At 42.0% G+C, this 22,928-nt stretch overlaps 2 protein-coding genes and 1 pseudogene across 4 annotated transcripts in view; 1 reads left to right on the top strand and 2 right to left on the bottom strand.

Moving 5' to 3' along the window:
• Positions 1-1,333: 1,333 nt before the first annotated feature.
• Positions 1,334-3,003, bottom strand: LOC147303198 (histone H1 pseudogene; annotated as a pseudogene).
• An 8,273-nt stretch (positions 3,004-11,276) lies between these two features.
• LOC147303197 (uncharacterized) lies at positions 11,277-17,626 on the top strand. The gene is made up of 5 exons (XM_086281230.1): positions 11,277-12,049; positions 12,194-12,476; positions 12,604-12,786; positions 17,307-17,492; positions 17,606-17,626. The coding sequence occupies exons 1-5, from the start codon at positions 11,556-11,558 to the stop codon at positions 17,624-17,626; spliced, it is 1,167 nt and encodes a 388-aa protein (XP_086137356.1). The 5' UTR covers positions 11,277-11,555.
• A 2,288-nt stretch (positions 17,627-19,914) lies between these two features.
• Positions 19,915-22,928, bottom strand: part of LOC147303196 (C-type lectin domain family 4 member C-like) — a 36,287-nt gene continuing 33,273 nt past the window's right edge. For 2 of the 3 annotated variants that reach the window (XM_086281364.1, XM_086281363.1), the window contains exons 3-7: positions 22,864-22,902; positions 22,680-22,784; positions 22,282-22,424; positions 20,769-20,881; positions 19,915-20,041 (exon numbers count right to left, since the gene is read on the bottom strand). In XM_086281364.1, the coding sequence (XP_086137490.1) occupies positions 19,915-20,041; positions 20,769-20,881; positions 22,282-22,424; positions 22,680-22,784; positions 22,864-22,902 (527 nt within the window). The remainder of the gene's footprint in view (positions 20,042-20,768; positions 20,882-22,281; positions 22,425-22,679; positions 22,785-22,863; positions 22,903-22,928) is intronic. The other variant, XM_086281365.1, reaches the window with a different exon arrangement.

Genomic DNA, 22,928 nt, shown 5'->3' with positions numbered 1-22,928 from the left:
TAACATTAATGTAATCAGTGACTTCTCTTAAGCAAAGTCACTCCACTCATATATTATTATTATGGGTTCAAAAGTGGCCAGCAAATGAGCCCATAATAAACTATTCCATAAATACCGTAATCTCTTATTTGTTTTACCCATGTCACTTGTCCGCTTCAGCTGAATCTACCACAGCATTCTCAAAGAAACAAACATTAGCAATACACATTGACTGTAGTCAGACACAGGTCAACAGGTTCCAGAGGTGCCATAAAAACACCATAAAGTCAACCCTAGCTGTGGAAAGAAGTAACACCAGTTCTCAACACAGGAAATTTCACACAGGTTATTCACATTATCAAAGTAACCTTCACATTTTCCCATCAACACAATGCAACAGCATCACCACTCATAACCTGTAAACACAGTTTTCCTCACACATAAACCCAGAAATCCTGTAGTAGGAAAAAACATCAACCAGTTGTCCTGGTATAAATCGCATCATCAATTCACATGAAGAACTGGCATGCTGTAAGAAAAGAAAATGCAAATATTAGCGCTTGCGCAGGCGTATGCATACTTTGTCACAGATATCTCTGTGAACACACAAGCTAGTAAATGACGCACACATAGTAAATTCACAGACACAGAAAATGGCATTTAAAATGTTAAATCATCACGCAACCCCGAGTGTTGCTGTCATCTTTCTGCTCCTGTAAAGGGAAGCACACACAGACTCATCTGCACCCCTGCCAGGCGGGGGTCAACTTCACACAGTCGTGTTACATCAGTAAAGTCTTGTCAGCTTTTGTCAGCTTTTACCAGTCAGCCAGTTTGTTTTCCTTTCACTCACTCATTCATGCATTCATTCTTTCTTTCTTTGCTGATAGTGGAACCTATCGTCGCATTTAGTTTCCACTCTCAGCAAAATGACGTCATTTCAAAAAGAAAAAGAAGAACTTTAGTTTGGATTACATCGCTGAAACCTTTTGGACTGGGACTGTCATTTAATAATTGTCCCAAATAAGTGGCTTTCTCCAGAGTCCATTTAAATGTGGAGAACTCACTTGGCACAATTTTCTCGACGACGTGTAGCGCTTTTAATTCCCGACATGCAGATCTGCTTAAAGAACAGAGATTATCAAACAAAACTTTCAGTGCACTGTGAAAGTATCAAAATAAAAAGGCCTTGTTAAGTCATGACACAAGCTCCTCATCTCAGGAGGGTAAGTCATACCATTAGCATGGTTTATCATACCATCATACTAATCGGCAGGCTCAACTTCACAACAAAAGAAAAATCATCAGCTAGATTCACTCCAAATCAACCATCAGCTGCACAACATAACCCTAATGTCATATTAGCTATGAGTTTAATCACCCGGTCTGTGCTCTTCACTCATTTAAGCCACAGATCTATTTTATTCAATTTTTCCTTTTTCCCTTCATCATAAAACATGTGACATGCTGTCATGCACTTCACAAAACAGTCTGTTCTGACGTATTCAGAGTTGTGTATCTAAATACAGGATTCACTCGCACATCAAAGCAGGAAACTCAGTGTTTTAGAGTCTCTACTCAACACACAACAACTCCAACACATCTCATTCACTCGTACTAGAATTCAGTCACCTTTCATTAATCTAAAACCGATCAACTAATTTGCATATCAGCTATTAACCCACTAAGTTGACAGGACGACAGAAAAGCATGTTCAAAATAGTATCACAAAAGACAATTTCCCTCATACAGTAAATTACTTATGCTGCCTCAATCAAGCAGGAAGCTTCTCCCAATTTACCATTTTAACACTAAATTTATTGTCTGATCACTGATTTATCAAACCAGGATTTTTTTTTTTTTTTTCCACAAAAGTTAAATTGTTGTCCTGCAACTTGTAGAGTCAATTTTTTTCTTTAGGATAAATTCAGCATTTGATAACAAGTGTCTGCTAAATTGACACTATTGTAACACTGATGAAAGATAACAAGCTAATTTTCATTGCATGGGTTTGTGTTATTAGGCAGGTCTAATGCATGTCTGTGGAGCTGCATATCCAGCAGAGCATGTTCTTAAAGCTGCCTTTCCTACACATTTCTCTGCTATTATTTAATCATTTCTTAACTAATGTGCTATGAGTCTTCATGAGTCATTTTGTGTTTGGAATTGTTAGTAGGGTTAATGCATGTTCTGCTTGTGTGTGTGTGATTTTGTATATGTTTCTATTTTCGCAATGTTTCAGACTCCGTCTCAATTTTCCAACTTAAGCAGTCAGTTTTCTTTTCCCCAGGTTTGCTAACCCAAATTTTGATTTCCCACATTAAATAATTCCTATGTGTTCTCACCTAGTCTTCTCACTCTGTTGTCCTCTCACTCTTTTGTCCTCTCCCTCTTCAACAGTCCCGGCAGTTCTCCTTCAGCTTTGTCCTGTCTAGTAGCTGAAGTGCTGCTGCTGCCTTCTTGGGCGACTTCTTAGCAGCTGCTGCCGGTTTCTTGGCTTTGGCTGCGGCGGGCTTCTTGGCTTTGCTCTCAGTAGCCTTGTTCATCTTGAAGGATCCGGAGGTCCTGGTGCCCTTGGTCTGCACCAGAGTGCCCTTCGCCACCAGGCTCTTGATGGCGGTCTTGACACGGGCCTTGTTCTTGTCCACATCGTAGCCTCCGGCAGCCAGAGCCTTCTTGAGAGCGGCCACAGACAGGCCGTTGCGCTCCTTGGAAGCGGCCACGGCTTTCACAATCAGCTCGCCCACGCTGAGGCCGACCTTCTTGGGCTTGGAAGTCATCGTCTTCTTCTTCTTGGCCTGAACCTCGGCGCAGGGCGCAGGGCGTGTTTATGATGGAGCCTTTCCCACCACAGCGCTGGCACGTTGAACGCATCATGAAGGGTCCATTTCTTTCATGTCGCTAGCCGCATGTGGCTTGCCCGAGTCACTCAGTCCTTTTTGAGCATTTCAACATGCTGCCGCCGCAGACCCTGGCCTCAGATCCAGCAAGTTTAGCGCGCTGATCTCCAAAAAAAAGTCCCGAAGGCCAGAAAGACGGCAAATAAGTGTCTCGTGCTGAGAACTCAAACAAAAACTCCTCTTCCCGCTGCCATCTTGCTCGCCCCTCCGTGAAATTCAACCAATCAGACAGGAAGATGGGTTTGCTTTCTTCTTCTGCTGCTGTTTATCCACATTGCTGCTGCTTTGCTGGGACTTTTTGTGCTCAGGACTTGCTGCTGTCTCTTTATCATGTTATTGCTTTGGAGCTGCATTCCTTATCTTCAGGGAGGAGTGAGCTCGCTTGTGAGGTTGAGAAACACATGGCACTGTAAATAAGTCAGCCAGAAACTTGGCCTGCATGTTTCCAATGATGTTAAACTATAACTTTCTTCCGACTGTTGCATGTGGAAAATTGATACAGGTCTGCTTTTCACCTGAAAGTGACAAACTAAGACATTTTCATTATTATCATCACTGCTTAATCAACACACATCTCTCTCTCTCTCTCTCTCTGTCTGTGTTTGTGTGAACAATCCTTTCTTAAAAGCAGAAAATGACATTGTAGTTGTTTTTCGGCTGATCAACACAAAACCTTTTTCCTATGATTATTTCTCTTCGTCTACAATGTAGTAATTTGTCTCTTTTTCACTCTTTTTTTTTTTCTTCACAATAGCTGGTGGTCTGCAAAATCACCGCTCTCACTCACAATCAGAGGCAATCACTTTTGCACAGTGCACAAAAACACTGTGATGTCAGACACATTCACACTCACTTTTTCATCTGCATAAATAAACCATATGGCTGGAGATATGTGCCATGGTGATCCATAAGCATGATCACCAGTTTATTTAATTATTTTTAATCCAACAAAACAAATAAACAAAAACATGATGCTGATGCTACACACACACACACGAGTCAAGGTGCAGAAAAACTGCTCATGGAAACGCTGCACACTCTCTGTTTCCCTCTCTTTGAGTAGTTCTCAGACAGCTCTTGATCTGATAATGTGTAGCTTGCTCATCAGCTCAAAAAACAAAAACAAAACTGCAACGCGACATCACACAGTAGTTGCTCTGCCCACAGTGGCAAAGTCTTACACTTACATATTCAACACAGCTTCTCCATCATGTATTTTTAGATGTTTCATACAGGGTTGAGCATATTAGTTGTTTTCACAGATGTGCTCTATATCTCAACAATGGCTCATAATAAGACGACAGTCTTCCACACAGGTCAAGTGCCTCTATGCACTTCATGAGTTTAAATATTTATCTATATCACTTCACCTCACATGTCATTGTACTGAATTTAAGCAACCACAAGCTTAATGTAGATTACTTTTAACAACTATCCACCTCAATTAAATCTATGGTCTGGCACACAGGCTGCTGTCGATCAGGGCAAGCTAAAGAATAAACATTGTGTCAGCAAGGGGTGGGGGGAAAGCCATTCACCAGAGCATATCTTAAGTGCTGCTGATGTGGGCTGGCCTTCTCCACAGCTCTCCAAGGCTGGTGTGTTTTCTGAAAACTTCTAACATTTGAATCTCTTCCATTTATAAGCCTGCGATTAACCGCACGGCTCAGGTCCGCGTAACCGCGCTCGCGTGAACCCGCGCAGCTGTGGAGCCGTCGCTCTCTTTTTTTTTTTTACATAAATACTTTGTGCTGCCAGGAGCAAAGTCCAGCACAAACGTCTGTCTCCCTCCGACTCACTCTTGGTTGCTTAGAAACCCGTGATAACAACAACAGTCGGTGTCACAGACCACATGTTCTGCTCCGCACACACAACAACAACAACAACGACGACGACGACAATGACAACAACACAAAATAGGCCTACTGTCCAGCACAATCTGGACCCCGCGGAACTTCTCAACACCCCACTGAGCGGTGGAGAACTCACTACAGTACCCCACACAGCGGTCTGTATTTCGCCCCACTAAGACGGCGAACCAAAAAAAGTTCGAACTGCGCAACTCTGCGACTTAATGCTTCTGTACAAAAAACCCCACTGAGCGGCCTTGTACATCGCCCCACTTAGACGGCGAATTTTAGCCCCACTGAGCGGCCACGGACAACGCCCCACTGAGCGGCGAAGACGTACAGTTATAGAGTTGGACTCTAAACTTACTCGGTGTTGCTTAGCGTGTAATATCAGCCCGAATCCCGCCGACCGTCATTCATCGAGGAGAAAAGACAGACCGCGAATCCACAGGAACTTCCTGGCTGACGTCAGGCTTTCAGCGTGCCTCTCCTCCCCTCGGTGAATGCGATTCCAGGGCTCCGGCTCTCGAAGGACCAATTAATGTTAGGTTTGTAGCATAAACCTATTCGCTGGAACGTTAAGACAATATAATTACACTGCTAAGCAAGACACAAATAGGCAAAGTTCTTCATGTTACTCGTGCACGGGAGAGAACCGGACAACCGCTTGACTCCAGTTGGTCTCGTCCGTTCTCCCGTAACACTGCCCTTTTATTGAGGTTACATGAATATGCATAGGTTCATTAACATACGACGTCTACATACAAACAAAGAGTACCTTGCCTGTGTGTGTGTGTGTGTGTGTGTGTGTGTGTGTGTGTGTGTGTGTGTGTGTGTGGACTGCTGATCAAAGGGTCAAACATCCTTGGTCAGGAAGAGGGTAGCCTCCCCCTCACCCTAGATGGTTCATCCTAGATAACACGGTGAGGAAGTCCTGCAGTTCATCTAAACAAAGAGCACTTAGACTAGAACAGACGCAACTACGTTAATCCTACCATAAAATAATAAGACACGGTATGACCTCTCATGCTCCCAACGTGCTGTCTAATACACACAAAGTTTGCAGACTATCAAGGATCAAAACCTCTACCAATCTACAACTAATTACAAAACTCTAAGCATATATAAGTAAATATTTCTAAGCATAAATGACAATCAACAATACAAATCTAACAGATGATGAAGCTATCCTGAGCCTGTTTGTATCCGACACTGGAGAAGAGGACTTTGGTGGTTTTAGTGCGCAGGAAGAAGAGAAAGATGGTGAATGACTGACTTTTCTTCTTGTTAAAGCTGTGTCACTGCACCTGAGCCTAAAAGGTAGTCCGAATCTATTTTCTGGTGTGCTGTAGGCTACTGTTATGTACTACATGTGCAAATATGTACCCATAACTTGTTTTTCAAAATATTAATAAAAGTGATGTCTCCAAACAGCCATCTCTTTCCTGACAATTCCCTTTGTGCATATTCTCTTACATATGATAAGTCAACATTGAAACACCTGCGGCTTTTAGTCAGGTGCGGCTAATGTATGTACAAAACAGGATTTTCCCCTGATTTTAGCTTGTGCGGCTAATATTTAGGTGCGCTTTGTAGTCCGGGAAATACGGTAGTTGAAACTGTCATTTTTTTGTTTTCGCTTACAATTTCTTTTTTTCCGGTTTCAATCCATTTTTCATTTTTCAAACCATTTTTCAGTTTCAAACTATTTTTCAGTTTTAATCTGCTGGCACGGGGAGATTCCGGCCCGCGTGTATTTGCATACATTATAGAGGCCACTAGTGCTGACCAAGCTGCCATCTTTCTCTCTTCCCGTCTTTCAATGGCTGCTTCAGTTTCAGCTTGACCCTCCAAACCGCAAGTAAGTAATCATTTTTTGTCACCTTTCCTTGCTGTCCCACTGGGCTGGACATTAGTTTAGTTTTTTTTTAGCTACATCTGGTGAAGTTGTGGTAAAATGCTGGTATTAGCCTATCCGTCGTAGCAAGCTAGCCCGAAGCTAATATTTGCTAAATTTAGGGACACCCGTGTCTCTTTAGGAGTTGGAGGCCGGTGTTTTAGGAACGGCACAAGATCTCATCAACAGGCAGTGTTGGGCAGTAACGTAATACATGCACCGGCGTTACGTATTTAAAATACAAAATACGAGTAAATGTATTCGTTACAGTTACTGTTCAATAGGTGATATTGAGAATACAGTTAGTTTGTTGAAATAAATGGATTACATGGCGGTATTTTCCTGTTTCATATGTTAGGCTATAGTCTCTCTATTTTTGGTAATTCCACGCCGGTGGAAACCCAAACAAAACACGCAATAAGAGCCTCTAAAAATTATTATACAAAAATGATTTAATATGAAGGCAACAGCAGAGTGTTACAGGCATCGCCCTAAACAATGCAGCCTGATGGGCAGTGTATTCTGTGCTGCAGGGATAATGGACTGCCATACCTGCTATGTGTCTGTGAGCGAGGGAGGGAGAGAAAGGAAAAGTACGAGCTGTCACGGGCAGAAACGTATGGAAGCCCGTTTCCGCCACTAAAAAAAAAAAAAAGCTAGTATCCATAACTCGAAATTTCGAGTTATTTTCTCGAAATTTCGAGTTATTATGTCGAAATTTCGAGAAATATAACTCGAAATTTCGAGTTACTTTTCTCAAAATTTCGAGTTAGCTCTGCCAATCAAAAATATACGTGAATGAGGTCGCTTTCTTGTTACACGGAAGCATATGGCGCAGGACCGCGCACTCAAAAACGGATCCCAACAAATTAAAGTATGTTTGCTGATAGTAACACCATGTGATTCAGCTAATAACACAGGGATTTCATCATTTGTGAAGCCAGGCTGAAAACACTCAGCAATCTGTGCATTCACGACTGGATGTAATACCGGTAGCTTAGCTGTAGCATTTGTAGCTGAGGGCTTCAGCTTCCGGGTAACATGGAAATGACGTCATTCACGTAGATTACTGATTGGCAGCGCGAACTCGAAATTTCGAGTTGCTTTTCTCAAAATTTTGAGTTAATATGTCGAAATTTCGAGAAAATAACTCGAAATTTTGAGTTATGGATCCTTTTTTTTTTTAGTGGCGGAAACGGGCTTCCATAGAAACGGGAGCTGAAAGCATGTAAATATAATAATAACCACTGCAGCCAAGAAGAGAGCCTGACGAGCCCAGCTGTAAGTAAGCTATTAAGACTCGGCTGTACGCTGTGTTCGTGTTTTCCTCTGAAACAATAAGCTCCGTTGCAGCAGCCTTTCAACGCCTCTCTCTGTCTCTGCTAGCAAAGTTGACCCAGACAACAAAGTAAAGCTAGTTTTCAGCTACGAGCCCGACACGAACTCTACGTATTAGCCAGAGGTCCCTTTACTACGGTTCGGAGCCGCTGACCTGTTTTATATACGCGCGGAATAGTTTTCTACACGAGATCGCTGCAAAAAGTGCAGCCTTACCTAATGTCCACCTATCGGTGTTCCACCAAGCGGAAGTAGTTGGTTTCAGTACATAAGTATCGGGCTTTGCTGTTTAATCCATAGCTTTTCACTAATGAGGGGTTACTGAAGTGCCAGGTTTTTAAAATTGGCGTTAATGTCGTTCCACATGTGGAAAGCGACAGAAAACATGCTGCTGTTTGCACATATTTAATAACAGGAGCAGAAGCAGAGTCCAGACTGTTGCTCTTACAGTATAATACTCATAATAAAAGTACAGTAACCGTGGTTAGTCACTGAGCAACCCGGTGCGTTTCTCTTGATTTCTTTAGTCAGGGTAAATTCATTCACCTGCACGGGTTAGCTAAACGAACTTTACAAAACAAGTTTCCCCGATAGCTGAGTGCTCATCTTAGCTAGCTAGGTCCTTAGCTATCTAGGTAGCTTGCTAAGGTAGCTAGCTAAGGACCAAAATTACGGATTAGCTTACAAACACATTTAACTTACCAAAAATAATGCGGTGGGGCCTCAGGTCCTCCTGTCCGGTAGTCCAATTTACTGAAGAACACCTCAGGCTGTCACTTTGAAATAGTCGGTAGTGTAAACGCTGGACCTCTCAGCATCTGCCATTCCCGAACAGACACGTGCAAGTTTATCTGTGACCGCATCCGCGTCGTCAGTGTTTTCTCCAGTCATTGGTCAGCATTATAATATATGCAAATACATGCAGATCGGAATCCCCGCCCCCCCAGCGCCCCCCCAGACGCCAAAACAGTGCCAGCAGATTGAAACTGAAAAATGGATTGAAACCGGAAAAAATGGATGGAAACTGAAAAAAAGAATTGTAAGCGAAAACAAAAAAAATACAGTTTCAATTAATTGTATTTCACTATCAATTTTTTTTTCGGTTTCAATACAAGATTTTTCAGTACATTTATTTCAGTTACAATATTTTTTTTCGGTTTCAATACTTTTTCGGTTTTGTTTCAAGGTGGCATTGTTCTGATTCCATACAGTTCCATGTGTGCCGAGTGAGGAGCTGGTATCGTGGGTCTAACGGTGTGTTCACACCGAATGCGATAGACACGAGCGAAAACGCCCCAAATGCCCCTAATTTGACTCGTGCACATTCGCACCTTGATTTGTGTCCAAGAAAAATCCATCGTGCCTCAAAATTGCATATTTTGACGCGCGTGAACCGGAAATGTGGGAGGGATGTGGGAGGAAGTTGTGCCAGACCCCGGCATCTTTGCTAGATGGCAGCTGTCGAGCTAGCGTTTGAAGAGAGAGTCTCCCTTCTAGGGCTGCACGATTAATTGTTAGAAAATCGCGATCTCGATTCATACTTATGTGCGATCTCATTTCCAAATGACAACGATTTAAAAAAAAAAAAAAAAAAAAAGACGACGACGACGATTGTACCGCATGACAAGGGCGGAGCCTTATACCACGTGATACAGAAGCTGTGCCGTGTGATGCTAAAATTAGCAGGGAAAAAACAACGGAGAGCACGTCAGGGATGACGGGAAAGTGACAGGAGAAAATCCGTCCCGGTCAACCACCCAAACAGCAATAACGGGAACCTTATACAGCGCTTCCCTATACACGTCGAACTCCCACAGGCACAAAGAAATTACGGAGGCTATCACTTATCACCTGACCAAAGATATGGCTCCAATCAACACTGTGCAAAACGAGGGATTTAGGAAAATGATCAACACCCTAGACAAATGCTACACAGTGCCGTCCCGCAACTATTTTTCTATTGTTGCACTACCGGCTCTGTACACGCAGCGTCGAGCAACGGTGGAGACGGAATTTCAAGCAGTACAACATTTTGCGGCAACAACAAAACGTGAGACATTTGTTGTTTTTATGTTTATTTGTTTTTATGTTCAGTTTCAACTGTTACGAAGTTGATGTGCAGTTAATAAGTGCAATAAATATTTATAGTGGAAAAGAAAATCGTGAGAGAATCGTGATCTCAATTCTAAGCCAAAAAATCGTAATTCTCATTTTATGCAAAATCGTGCAGCCCTACTCCCTTCTCTATTTACTGTGGAGAGCAGAGCAGCGGCGTTAAGGACGTCTTCGCCATACCTGGGACCATCAGGTCCTCCAGACGCGTTAGCAGTTTGGTGAGTTTCACCACTTGCTCCAGGAGCTGCGCCTGGATGACGTTCGATTTCAGCGATATCGTCGTCTTTCCCTCGCCCAGTTTGAGGAGCTGCTGTCCTTGGTCCAAGCATCGCCCACCTAGACACCCACTACAGGCGCTCAATCCCACCTTCAGAGCGCCTTTCCGTCTGCCCGAGGTTAGTAAAAGTGTTAAATACGGTTGTCCTTTATTGATACCCGTGCTAATATATGTTAAACTATTGTTTATACACTGCTAACATGGATGTGCTATGCTATCAATGAATGCCATCGGTGTTTACTGAAAGCAAACTGTGGTATGGAGACGACTGTTTATAATATTTTCTAGTGATACTCGAAAGGTCTCATCAAGTCACCAGCCTTTCTTAAAACTGAGAGCTAGATAAAATTGTGAACAGTTAGGTTCATCTTTAGTTATATGGTTCTATCTAGCATATTCTATCTTGATATGCTGTCTTATCACAGGTTAATTTTTCAAAAATATTAACAATGATATAAGCAAGGAAAGAGCTACATGTCAACATAGAACTCTTTATTTCTATTAATGTCTTACTTCATTCCTACCTGATTGACATGTTTAGGAATTATGAGTGATTGGCTCACTGTAGTGGTAAAAGTTGCTACCAATCAAATTATGATATGTTAAAGTTAAAACAAAACACAACTGACTGTTGTATATTATATCTAATATATATTATGTAATTAGGGCCCGAGCACTGAGAGTGCGAAGGCCCTATTGTATCTGCTCTGTTTATTATTAAGTGCGCCTATGCCAAGAGGCACACTTATTACTATTCGTCGGATTTATTGTGTGGATGCTTTAACTGCACTCATTGTAAATAAATCACTGTCACAAAGTATTACAGTTTTTCTCGATTGCTTAAACACTATAACCAGGCCTCTAAACTAAAATTTCAAAACCGTAACGCTATTGTTCAAAAAGCTCACCCATTTCTGAACTATAAACACTATTCCCTGCTTTGACACATGACTCAAATTTGGTGAACTGTTACTGCAAAACTCTACACACAAATCCCTACATTTTACAGTGCTTACACCATGTAGTCATTTAGAAAGCACTAGCATGCAATAATGTTAACTTAAGTCAGCATAGCTTGAGCTCAATTAGCACACAATTAACCAGGTGGAAACACTAGGAGTCAAAATTTAGCACACACCAATCAGAACCTGCGATGGATAGATAAAAGGGCCAAAGTCAGCTCATTCAGGTTTGAAACAATGGATCCAAAGAGATGCAAAGGAAGAGGACGTGGTGAAGGAGGAGGACGTGGTGGAGGAAGAGGACGTGGTGAAAGAGGAGGACGTGGTGAAAGAGGAGGACGTGGTGGTCTAGGAAAACAGGAAGGTGGTGGAGGAGGAGGGAGAGGTGGAGGAGGAGGACGTGGTGAAAGAGGAGGACGTGGTGGAAGAGGAGGAGGTGGTGGAAGAGGAGGAGGTGGTGGTCTAGGACAACAGGAAGGTGGTGGAGGAGGAGGGAGAGGTGGAGGAGGAGGAGGACGTGGTGAAGGAGATGGAGGTGGAGAACGACGGCGACAAGGAAGGGGAAGAGCAAGGGCAAGAAGACAGTCAGTCTCGGATGAAATTCGAGCCACTTTAGTTGACCATGTCCTTGTCCATGGGATGACTATGAGGGAGGCTGGGCAACGAGTACAACCAAATTTGAGTCGCTTCACTGTTGCCTCCATCATCAGAACCTTCAGGGAGGAAAACAGGTAGGTGTACTTGCAGTAAGACTGCTTTGTACAGTAACGTTTAAGTTACTGAACTTATGTGTCTTGAGTTTCAGTATGTTTCCATTATTTTCCTGTAAAATGAATGTGTGACAGTTACAGTAATGAGTGCTTCTATTTTTGTAGGACACAGAGACGACCACCTGGTGGAGGCAGGTTAAGGCTTTTGTCGGAGGAGCAAGAGAGGGAACTTGTAAACATGGTAATTGCAAATAATGTAATACGCCTGCAAGAGATTCAAAGGAGAGTGATTGAGGATGATCATCTTTTTCGAGGCATAAATGCCATCAGCCTCTCCACAATTGACCGCATCCTCCGAAAGAATCAATTCCGGATGAAACAAGCATACCGAGTCCCTTTCGAACGAAACTCTGACAGAGTGAAAAACCAACGTGTGGAATATGTTCAGGTATGAGTTTTGATACTGTATGAAGTATTGTGTACCATCACAGCATGGCAGTTTATGCTGCCATTTCAGCACTCTTGAACTGTGGTTCAGGGTACCGATTGACTCTACTGTGTTATGTGTTTTGCAGAGAATCTTTGAGATTGAAGGACGACCTGTTCCCCATGAAATAATCTTTGTGGATGAGGCAGGTTTTAACCTGACCAAAAGAAGGAAAGGGGGGAGGAACATAATTGGCCTTCGGGCTATTGTAAATGTCCCTGGTCAGCGTGGGGGGAATGTCACTATGTGCGCAGCCATCAGCCAACGAGGGGTACTCCACCGCCATGCCGTACTAGGACCCTATAACACTATGCTTCTCCTTGCTTTTCTTGATGGTTTAAGACAACATATGTTCCAGCTGGACTACAGGGAACCAGCACAGCCAGAGCAGCCTCACTACGTTGTTGTGTGGGATAACGTCAGCTTCCATCGCGCTGCTCTGGTTCGTGACTGGTTTACCAATAACCCAAGGTTTTCTAATATCTTTCTGCCTGCATACTCTCCCTTTCTAAACCCGATAGAGGAGTTATTTTCGGCATGGCGGTGGAAAGTGTATGACCGAGAACCTTATGTCCGTGTTCACCTCCTTCAGGCCATGGAAGAGGCCTGCCTAGACATATCAGTAGATGCATGCCAGGGGTGGATCAGGCATGCAAGAGGATTTTACCCCCGCTGCCTGGCTGGGGCCAATATAGCCTGTGATGTGGATGAGATTCCCTGGCCTGACCCAGACCAAAGACAAGATGCTGAGGTGGGATAATGTTTCTGGTGTGTGTTGTACTGTATAGTACATGAATGACAATGTGCCACTGTACATACATTGGTTGCGTCTTTTGTGTTTATCATGTGACAAGGGTTTTGAAGGGGAGAACCATAAGCAACCTAATTGTTTTGGAACTATTGTTTTGAATTAATTGTACCAGTGTGCAAAACTCTGTTGTAGTGTGTGTGTTTTTGAGGGCTTGTGTTTGATGTCTGAGGGCAAAGTTTGGTTTTTCAGCAGGAGTGAATAGTTTTGGGTGTAGAGCTTCATTTTGACCTGGAAATAGGATGTTTGGGAAATTGAGTGAGATGTTATGGATTTGTGTTTACTGTTGTGAGGATATGAGGCGTAGTTTCAAGAAATGTGTTTTAGCAATCAAGAAAAACTGTAAGTGTATGACGTGCTGCTTGGGGTTGGACGGGGATGGATCACCCTTAACACTGGTTTCCAATGTTCCCTGTAGCTCTTCCTTTGCAGGGCTCTCAAAATTTCAAAATCCCTGGTAGCCCTTCGGGCAGGGACTCTTCAGTTTTTGGTAGCCCAAAATAAATGTAAGTGGCCCGAATAAAAAAGAGAGCAATTTTTTGATTGATGTTTTGTTTCCTGTTTTGTTTCCTTTACAATATTATACATTAAAGTATAATATTGTAAAGGAAACAAAACATTAATCAAAAAATTGTTGAAAAACAAATTACAACATTGTATAAAAATTACAATCATCAACTCAAATACTTGGTTCTAATTGAACAGAAATTTCTATGAACTTGTAAGAACTGTGTAGGACATGAATCAGTCTGTGTCAGATCCTGAATTTGAAATTTCCACTGAAGTCACGGGTAAGAGGCATGTGGAACCAAGATCGAGGCCATTTGCTTTTTGAAGTTTGCAAAGACTGCTAAATTTTGCCAGTGGTAGTTCACTCTTTGCAACATAGTACGCTGTTCTAAACAGATTTTTCAGGTTTATTTTTAGTATGTTATTTGCAATTGGTGTTTGTTCTGGGAAAGATATTGCAGACTGAGCAATAATGCATTTCTTGCATTTCTAATGGGGGCCTTTCTTAAAATGACTGGTCCCAGTAACAAAGGCGCTTGTCGACTCAGAAATCGAGAGAAAACCAACAACACACCCGGCAGAACATTATGTTATTTACACGGGTGCACATAAGTGGTCCGCATGTGCGCATTCGCTGTCAAAATAAAAGACGCGCACCAGATAAGAAGTTGCAACGCGCGTTTGCGTCCATATAAAAAGCACTGTTTTTGTCCGCTAGAGTGGGATTTTCACGGCACATTCCGCACCACATCTCTGTGCTTTCATCATTTGTTTGAAACCAGCTCACCTCCTGCAACCACTTTTCCGAGAATACGCGCTTCTTTTGTGGTTCGGACTCCTTCTGACATTTCTTTGGAGGTAGAGGAACACTAAAGTAATTGCTTAAAGGAGCTTCTTCGACATCTTTAAGAGTTTTAAACAAATGTCTGTCCTCCTCCAGAAAATCTTATGTATGCAAGCACGCGTTGCAACTTCATATCTTGTGCGCGTTTTTTTTTTTTTTTTTTTTTTTTTTTTTGACAGCGAATGCGCACCTGCGGACCACTTATGTGCAGCCCCGGTTATATAGCTCGTCATATTGCAGCCACAGAAATTCTTTTGTCCAAGAAACCATAAAGCTGCACTTTCTTTTTGCCTTATAGTCTGATTTGTCATAACTTTTCCGTTTTGTGGTAAGCTTTTCTTTGGCTGTCACTTCTTCACCCTGACCTGTCTTATTTGGCTCAGCAGAACTAAAATATATATCCTGCTGCTTTTACACACATAACGGTCAGCAATTCTCTGCGTGATCAACCTCTCACATGTTTAAGCTTGCTGCGGGAGATTTCACTTGTCATGTTTGCATAGTAAGCTAACGATTGATAAGATGATGTCAGAGGAATTGGTGCGCAAATTATCATCACTCATCAATCAGTGCTGTCGCTCTCTATACACAGTTCGTGCGATTGCAAAGTGAAAGCAAAAAAACAAGCGCAAATTCAAACGCGATTTCAATATGTCACATATTGACAGTGGCTCACCGATGCCAATGACATAATTACCCAGCTACATTTCCGAAAGAATGCAAAAGCATTGACATATATTTTTCCTTCCTACAATAGCCCGACGGGCAGGGCAGAGATAGATTTTGGTAGCCCGACTGGAAAAATCGCTAGCCCCGGGACCTCGGGCTAGCGATTTTGCAAGCCCTGCTTTGTGATTCCGCTCCCATCACACTGTTTTTCTGCTTTCCATCTCCCCTCCGTTACTGATATTTCAGATCTCATCTGTAAGTTAAAACCTTCTACTTGTCAGCGACACCCCATTCCTACAGTTTTGGTCAAGGCCTGTCTGCCCTCTTTTCTTCCCCTCATATCTGCTATTGTCTATTCTTCATTAACTACTGGAACTGTTCCTGCTTCCCTCAAAATTGCTGCCATCACCCCAATATTGGAAAAAAAAAAACTGGTCTAGATCCCGATAATTTTGATCATTTCCGTCCTATTTCCAATCTACCATTCCTTTCAAATATTCTTGAGAAGATAGTTGCCGCTAGGGCTGGGCGATATATCGAGTTTTTTAAAAATATCGATATATTTTCATACGAGATATAAGATGTGACAATATCGTTTATATCGATATAATCTATGTTACGTTATAATTATACTTGTGGAGCCGCAGGTTTGCCTCTCTTTCGTCCACTTTTGTCTCTACGCAACGTTACTCGGCCTCGCCTCTCCTGCACTGAACACAACTCCCCCTCCTTCACCTGCAGGCATTGACAAGATGAAAGCGGAAAATCTCCATTAGCGAGTTACCGTGCGTGGGGCTGGATGGCGTCAACGTGTTAGCGAGCTAACCATGCTAACGACATGCAGCCCAGAGGGGCTGCACGGCCTAAAATCCTTTCCTTTTCTCAAAAATCGACAGTGCGCCTTATGTATGAATTCTGGTTGTGCTTACTGACCGCGAACCGATTTTATGTGGTACACAGCGCTCAGCAATCTGTCAAAAAATGTTTTAATATGACTTTGCTAAGCTACGGAGCTGCACCGCTTGATGGATTGTCGGAGAATTACGGCTACAGAGGAGGAGCCTCGCGGAGTGATACGTACTGTGTGTGTATAAGGATGGCACCTGTTCAGAGACGTGGAGCAGCTGTGAAATCTGTCTGTCTTTGTTATTATGCTCAGCGTCTATTAGTTTACATTTTGACTGCACAATTGTGAGCTTTTTGTTATGCACAAAAACAACATTGTTTTCTTTTATTTATGGACCATGATTATTTAATATATGCTGATAATTTATTTTTGAGTAATATCTACGCTGTATGTAAATAAAAGTGCCCGTGTGACATCTGGGACACAGTGTGACTAAGAACTCTCTTTTTGTTCTTAACTTATGGCTTTAAAAAGAAAAATCGAGATATATATCTTATATCGCCATCCAGCTAAAAAATATCGAGATATGAATTTTGGGTCATATCGCCCAGCCCCACTCACATTTAACTACTAATAATCTGTATGAACAGTTCCAGTCTGGTTTTCGTCCCTTCCACAGCACAGAAACAACGCTTATAAAAATAACCAATGAATATAAATATAATATAATATAATATAAATATAATATTCAGTTTCACTGTTATGCTGATGACTCCCAGCTTTATCTGTCCACTAAACCCTACTCTGCTCTCCCCCCATCCTCCCTCACCCTCTGCTTAGCTGAACTAAATTCATGGCGCTCTTCTAATTGTCATGGTCCGGGTGTGTGCTAGTGTTTCTCCCTCCGAGCCGGCATCTCCAACCCTGGGAGGGGCCTCGGTGTTCTGCTGATTGCTCGCACCTGTGGGTGATTTAGCCGGAGACTCATAAGGCCAGCGCACTCAACCTCTCTTCGTCAGATTCTCAGCTAACCCTTGTTAGTGCAGGCCACCACTGTGCTTTTGTACACACCTGGAAAACTACCCTATCTCATTGTGTGTCGTTCTTTCGTAGCCACACACCAAGCTGCCGGACGCAAATCTCTGCCGAAGTGCTCCCATCCGGACGCTGGACCACCTGCCAGTCCCACGGGTTGTTCACCCCATTCACCTGCCTGCCTCCCTGCCTCAACGCCAGGAATTTCGGACCACACACCTGGACCACTCACCCCTCCACGCCTCTACAGACCACGCGCAGCCAGTAAGCAGTACTCGGGAAGATTCAGAACTCACAGCTTTCCCATATTCCTCCCGAACCCTACCTGAACGTCTATACTCTATTTTCAGTGACTCTGACCCTTTCCCCGGACCCAGGTTGACTCTCCCTCAGTCTAAACCTCGGAGCAGCTGTTTTCCACTGACGAATGACCAGATTGCTCACTTAGCTCGGGCTACATAAACCACTTAGGTTTAGTTGTTGTATTTTGCATTTGTGAAACTGAAAATTCCAGTTGTGTTGTCACTGAAACTACTTGCGTGCTGTTCGGCACCCAGCAATTGAGTCCTTTTCCTTTTGAGACGGCCTCGGTCGTGACACAAATTTTCTTAAACTCAACAGTAACAAATCTGAGCTCCTCTTGGTCGACTCTAAATCAACATTATCCAGAACCAGCAGTTTCTCTATTACGATCAATAACTTCATTTCTTCCTCTGTGAAAAGTCTGGGCATCATCCTCGATAGTACTCTATCTTTCAATTCACACATTAATAATGTTACTCGGTCTGCATATTTTCAACTGCACAATATTAATCGTCTCTTTCACTTCTTTTCGGTCTCACTCAAAAATCCATCCACAAGCTCCAATGTGTCCAGAACTCTGCTGCCCGTATTATGCTTTTATGTTGCTTTTATTATTCTGCTGTGTACAGTGTCCTTGAGTGTTCTGAAAGGCACTTTCAAATAAAATCCAGCCTCAGATATACAAACCTGCACAAACACAAACAGTCAGCAGATGAACTGTTTGTGCTTAACAGGAAATGTCACTTTGACAGTTCCAGTCTTTTGTTCTTCTTCTTCACATAAAAACCGTTTTTAAGTTAAGATGTCGTCTTTATTAACGTTAAGACTTGTTCTGTCAAACATTGAATTAGACTGTCTGTCAGTCAGTCAGTGATTATACAATAAGATACTTTCACTGCTGTGTGGTAAATTTAAACTGATGATGGTGGTACTCTAATGTTTCCATTACTGCCGCCATCAGGCCAAACCTCGCTATGATGATAATTATTTAAAGTTGTAGTTATTCATGGACCACTACATTTTGTACATTTTCTTTGTACATTTACATATTTTACACTATTTAACCTTTTTATTTCAGTTTATTTATTTCAATATTTAAATCAACACACTGAAGTTACAGGTTGCAGACATGGTACTTAGAGGGTGGAGCTGCCTGTAGCTGTCTGTGGTGCTGAAGCTTTCAAACATGTCATACCAACACTGACTACAACTGTCACCACAGGGGGGCAGCATAGAGCCAGAGAGTGTTAGTGTAGCTGTTCAGCCCTATAGTAAGAAACAAGAAGACTGATGAAGGAAAAGCTTCTTCCACTGGTGTAACACACAGGTTTGTATGAAGTCACACTAACTAACCAGCAGTAACCCACATTTGATCAAAGCAGGGGCAGAACTTTAATAACAGGTTATAATGTGTCATCACAGTTGTTGTCAATCCAAACACACTTTCTGATTGTTGCTGTTTATTGTAAAAGAACAACACACTTGTGGTCTGACCTAATGCTGTAGTGCAACAACAACTATACAAATGTGAGCTCAGTGCAGACTAGATGCTGACTCACTGCACCATCCTGTGGTACAAAGTGGTATTACATGAGCGTACAGGCTGGCATCAGCTGGATGCTAACTTCAGTTCATATATAGATGTGTTGAACGTGACGTCAGAGATGTTTTCTTTATATTCTGTTGATGTTTTTTAGTTTTGAAATATTTCAAAGTGTCTCCAAGTTAAATGTTGAGCCTTTAATATAGCGACACTTAGAGCTCTGAAGCCGTTTTCTCTCTTTTACTATTCAACCAATAAGTTACTGAGTAAGTTATTTTATCTGTAATTAAAGTCATCAACACTTAAAGCTTTATATGAAATATTTGTTTTTCAAATCAAAATACAACTTCCATATAAAATGCAAAACTAAATATATATGACTCACATAACACAATTAACATTTAATGTCTTTCTGTCACTTTCACATACACAGAGGTTTAAAAATGTCCTTCTGATGTTCCAGCTGATCAGAACCTTTAAAATTCTTATTAATCAAACATATTTTTTGCTGAACTTTTACAAACAAGATATTTACTGCAGTTTTAGGACCAACAGACTGATGAATAAACCAAGTAAACCAAAGTAAAGACAAGCTGCACTTTGACTTTTATTAGAACAATTTGCTGGAACTACAGAGTAATGAAGTACTTCAAGGTTTTGTGTGGATGACTTCCAACCTTACTGTACAGCACAGAGCACAGAGGGACAATATATGTAATCAATATATGATGCAGAATGAACAAGTAAAGACTGTAAGCTGAGTCTGAGGCTCATGCAGGACATTTCATAGTGAGGTGTCTTTGGTTGGATTATTCAAACATTTACATCAAAGCACCAAACTCATTTCTCACAGATGAAGGGCTTTGAATCAGAATTATGGGAGATGGACTGTCTCCATCTCCCATAATAGTCACAGTAGACTCCATAGTAACCAGAATAAGGATCTGACCATCCTGTTGCCCAGAACCTGTCAGAGAGATCAAATCTGATATGAAACTGGACTAAACTCATAACTATTGTCACATTCATATAAATATGCGTCTCTTTTGGAATATTTCCAATATTTGCTGTATTTCTTTCCCAGGTTTCTCGCCCACTTTCCCTCCTTTAGACTTTTCTCTGAGAATCATCATGCACACTAAAACAGCTTTCAAGCTTTGATGAATATGAAATCTTCCTGCTGTAAAAATGGAGAATAAAAAGAAGTCAGAGCTGACTTTCTGCTGTTTGAAACTGTTTGTCAGCTGTTTACAGACATCACTTTGAAATGTGTGTCTATCAGGTCATATTTACTGAAGCTTCTTCCTTCATATGTTCTGAAGTTTTACAAACACCAAAGAAGAAGAGACAGGAATTCTCTGAAACACTTTTTGTTCTGTGAGAAAAGAAACATTACAGCACAAAAACATGAAGACAAATTGAACAAAGTGAAATGTGTCGGTCGCTGCTTTGAACATGTTTCAATCCTGATTCCTTCAAACTGACTTGTTGTAACTGAACGTCATCACAGACTGCAGATGAAGAGAGTTCAAGCACAGCTGTTCATTCAAAGGAGGATTTCTGCTTTTCTTTACATTCAGTTTGTGGGGCTGTTGGAAAATAGCTCAGCTCATGTATTGCTGATCTATCTTCCAAAACATCCATGTTTCACTTCTAAATAATAACTCTGGAATAGAAACAAACTAATGTCTCACGTTTCTGTCAGCGGTGCTCCGTCCACCCATTCCCATTCATATCCTCCTGATGTCTGGTTGGCTCTCAGACCAATCCAGGACTCTCTTTTCATGTTCAGTTCATTGATAAATTCCTGTTTGAGAAGAGACACAAATATTGTCTCCAGTCATAATTCAGCACTTCTGTTGTAGTGACATCATCTTGTGAATATGTCTGAAGGAAGAATACAGGGAGTGCAGAATTATTAGGCAAGTTGTATTTTTGAGGAATAATTTTATTATTGAACAACAACCATGTTCTCAATGAACCCAAAAAACTCATTAATATCAAAGCTTGGAACACAGGTTCTCAATGGGGTTCAGATCAGGTGAACAAGGTGGCCATGTCATTAGTTTTTCTTCTTTTATACCCTTTCTCGCAGCCACGCTGTGGAGTACTTGGACGCGTGTGATGGAGCATTGTCCTGCATGAAAATCGTGTTTTTCTTGAAGGATGCAGACTTCTTCCTGTACCACTGCTTGAAGAAGGTGTCTTCCAGAAACTGGCAGTAGGACTGGGAGTTGAGCTTGACTCCATCCTAAACCCGAAAAGGCCCCACAAGCTCATCTTTGATGATACCAGCCCAAACCAGTACTCCACCTCCACCTTGCTGGCGTCTGAGTCGGACTGGAGCTCTCTGCCCTTTACCAATCCAGCCACGGGCCCATCCATCTGGCCCATCAAGACTCACTCTCATTTCATCAGTCCATAAAACCTTAGAAAAACCAGTCTTGAGATATTTCTTGGCCCAGTCTTGACGTTTCAGCTTGTGTGTCTTGTTCAGTGGTGGTCGTCTTTCAGCCTTTCTTACCTTGGCCATGTCTCTGAGTATTGCACACCTTGTGCTTTTGGGCACTCCAGTGATGTTGCAGCTCTGAAATATGGCCAAACTGGTGGCAAGTGGCATCTTGGCAGCTGCACGCTTGACTTTTCTCAGTTCATGGGCAGTTATTTTGCGCCTTGGTTTTTCCACACGCTTCTTGCGACCCTGTTGACCATTTTGAATGAAACGCTTGATTGTTCGATGATCACGCTTCAGAAGCTTTGCAATGTTGAGACTGCTGCATCCCTCTGCAAGATATCTCACTATTTTTGACTTTTCTGAGCCTGTCAAGTCCTTCTTTTGACCCATTTTGCCAAAGGAAAGGACGTTGCCTAATAATTATGCACACCTGATATAGGGTGTTGATGTCATTAGACCACACCCCTTCTCATTACAGAGATGCACATCACCTAATATGCTTAATTGGTAGTAGGCTTTCGAGCCTATACAGCTTGGAGTAAGACAACATGCATGAAGAGGATGATGTGGACAAAATACTCATTTGCCTAATAATTCTGCACTCCCTGTAAATGTGATGAAACATTTCTTCCATTGTGCAGAAATAAGAGAGAAATCCATCAGAGTGGAGACAGGAAGCAGATCAAAAACACAAGTAACAGATGACTGTCAGCTCCATCAAAGATCACACAGACATGAACAAACACACCCACCTGTTCCTCTTTGCTGTTTATCATCACCAGATCAGCTCCTTTATCCTGACAGGCTCTCCTGCTCTCAGACCAAGTTTTCCACTCAGTGGATTTAAAGTAGCAGCTGCATCCAAACCTCGTCCATTCTTCTGGACACCACTTCTCTTAAAGTCAAACACATGTTTTAAAGTCAGACTTTGTGTCCTGTTGTATCACATTAATCTTTGGTTCCTGTCATTTTCCCTGTAAATGCTTCATTTAAACTCAGGTTTTCTCTCTTATTCATAATGAACTGAAACTTACATTTATACAGAGAAACTGTTACACAGCATCAAACATGTAGGATTCAAAACAAAGACACAATCAGGTTATCACTGTGTAACACTGATGTTTTCTATCAGTTATTCAAACTTTATTACCTTCTATCTTCTCCTTCAGCTTCTTCACTTCTTCCTGTAGCTGACTGTGGTTTTTACTCAGTTCATCATAACGGCTCTGTAACTGAGTCCGGCTGGTTTTTGTGCCTTTACAGAAAAAAGATTCAAATTAAGTTAAAATGTTCTACAAATATATCTGTGATATAAGAACTTGGTGTTTGCTTACCTTGAAGTTCATCCTGGAGCTCACTCTTGTTCAAAGCATCTGAAATATTTCAGTGAAACCAAAAT

The sequence above is a fragment of the Aulonocara sp. 'chitande type north' Nkhata Bay genome, linkage group LG22 (assembly GCF_057382095.1).
Source record: "Aulonocara sp. 'chitande type north' Nkhata Bay isolate Kocher_YH1m ecotype deep benthic linkage group LG22, A_spYH_male_GT1.1, whole genome shotgun sequence".
Taxonomy (NCBI): domain Eukaryota; kingdom Metazoa; phylum Chordata; class Actinopteri; order Cichliformes; family Cichlidae; genus Aulonocara; species Aulonocara sp. 'chitande type north' Nkhata Bay.
The sequence above is the reverse complement of the archived record's forward strand: the minus strand, read 5'-3'. Positions and strand labels throughout refer to the sequence as shown.

Coding starts and splice junctions, on each gene's coding strand:
- LOC147303197 (XM_086281230.1), top strand. CDS start 11,556: ATGGATCCAAAGAGATGCAAAGGAAGAGGACGTGGTGAAGGAGGAGGA. Junction 12,477..12,603: donor AACGTGTGGAATATGTTCAG/GTATGAGTTTTG, acceptor TGTGTTTTGCAG/AGAATCTTTGAGATTGAAGG. Junction 12,787..17,306: donor CAGCCATCAGCCAACGAGGG/GTACTCCACCGC, acceptor GTTCTTTCGTAG/CCACACACCAAGCTGCCGGA.